At 64.5% G+C, this 851-nt stretch overlaps 1 protein-coding gene across 19 annotated transcripts in view; it reads right to left on the reverse strand.

Moving 5' to 3' along the window:
- Positions 1-851, reverse strand: part of TCF3 (transcription factor 3) — a 79,472-nt gene that overhangs the window by 6,723 nt on the left and 71,898 nt on the right. For 7 of the 19 annotated variants that reach the window (XM_035894313.1, XM_035894316.1, XM_035894314.1 and 4 more), the window contains one exon: positions 98-263. The exons of 4 other annotated variants lie outside the window; for them this stretch is intronic. In XM_035894313.1, the coding sequence (XP_035750206.1) occupies positions 98-263 (166 nt within the window). The remainder of the gene's footprint in view (positions 1-97; positions 264-851) is intronic. 8 more of the 19 variants (XM_035894325.1, XM_035894323.1, XM_009638875.2 and 5 more) reach the window with 3 other exon arrangements.

The raw sequence follows: 851 nt of genomic DNA on the forward strand, positions 1-851 counted from the left end.
CCCGGCCTCACCGGGCCGAGCCCAGCGCCTGGTGGGTCACCGCGGCTGTACCCCAGCCCAAACGCCCCCAGCCGGGTAACAAAGTGAAGGGAGAGACCTGTTCAAAGAGCACCTTGTTCTGTTCCGGGAGGGTTTCAGCTCCTTCTTCTCCTCTTCTGAGTTATCTGCCACCGACGTGTTCTCCTCGTCCTCCTTCTCTTCCCTCTTTATTTCGCTGGTTCCCGAGGAGACGCTGCTTCGCCCCAGCCCTCCTGACAAGCCTGCTGAGGAAACAGAGCCACACATGGAGGTTGGAGGGGCCTGACCCGCATGGAGGGCTGGGGGGTCCCCAGGCCTGGTAAGGTGGCGTTTTGGAAAGACACAGCCCTCTGCCTCCAGGGCAGGAGGTGGCTGCAGTCTGGCAGGAGCGGGGCTGGTGCTGCCCCTCCAGGCAGCATCACCCTGGTGAGGTCTCCAAGCCGATGGCGAGGGTGCAGACAAGCCAGCGCGCTGGAAGGACTCTACCAGATCTGCTGCCACATGTCTGGCTGGATGTGACAGAGGATACAGGACCCCAAAGCAGAGAGCGGAGACCACCCGAAGCAGGGAGGAGGTCAAAACCTTCCCCACCCCTGGCCGAGGGGAGCTGAGTGCTCGGTCCTTTCCACGCACAGCCACAAGCAATGCCCCGAGCGACCACGCAGGCGGGTGCAGCTCATGTGGACAAGGCGTGAGCCCTCTGCTTTACGAGCACGAGGAAGCCCTGTGGCCACGGGGATGGGAGCCAGCAGGAGAGGGTGGCAGGGACCCCTCCCCAGCAGGCCCAAAGTGGCCAGCAGTGGGGAAGCAGCGGGAGCCCGGGCGGGGCCGCC

The sequence above is a fragment of the Egretta garzetta genome, unplaced genomic scaffold (genome assembly GCF_000687185.1).
Source record: "Egretta garzetta isolate BGI_Z169 unplaced genomic scaffold, ASM68718v1 scaffold345, whole genome shotgun sequence".
Classification (NCBI taxonomy): Eukaryota; Metazoa; Chordata; class Aves; order Pelecaniformes; family Ardeidae; genus Egretta; species Egretta garzetta.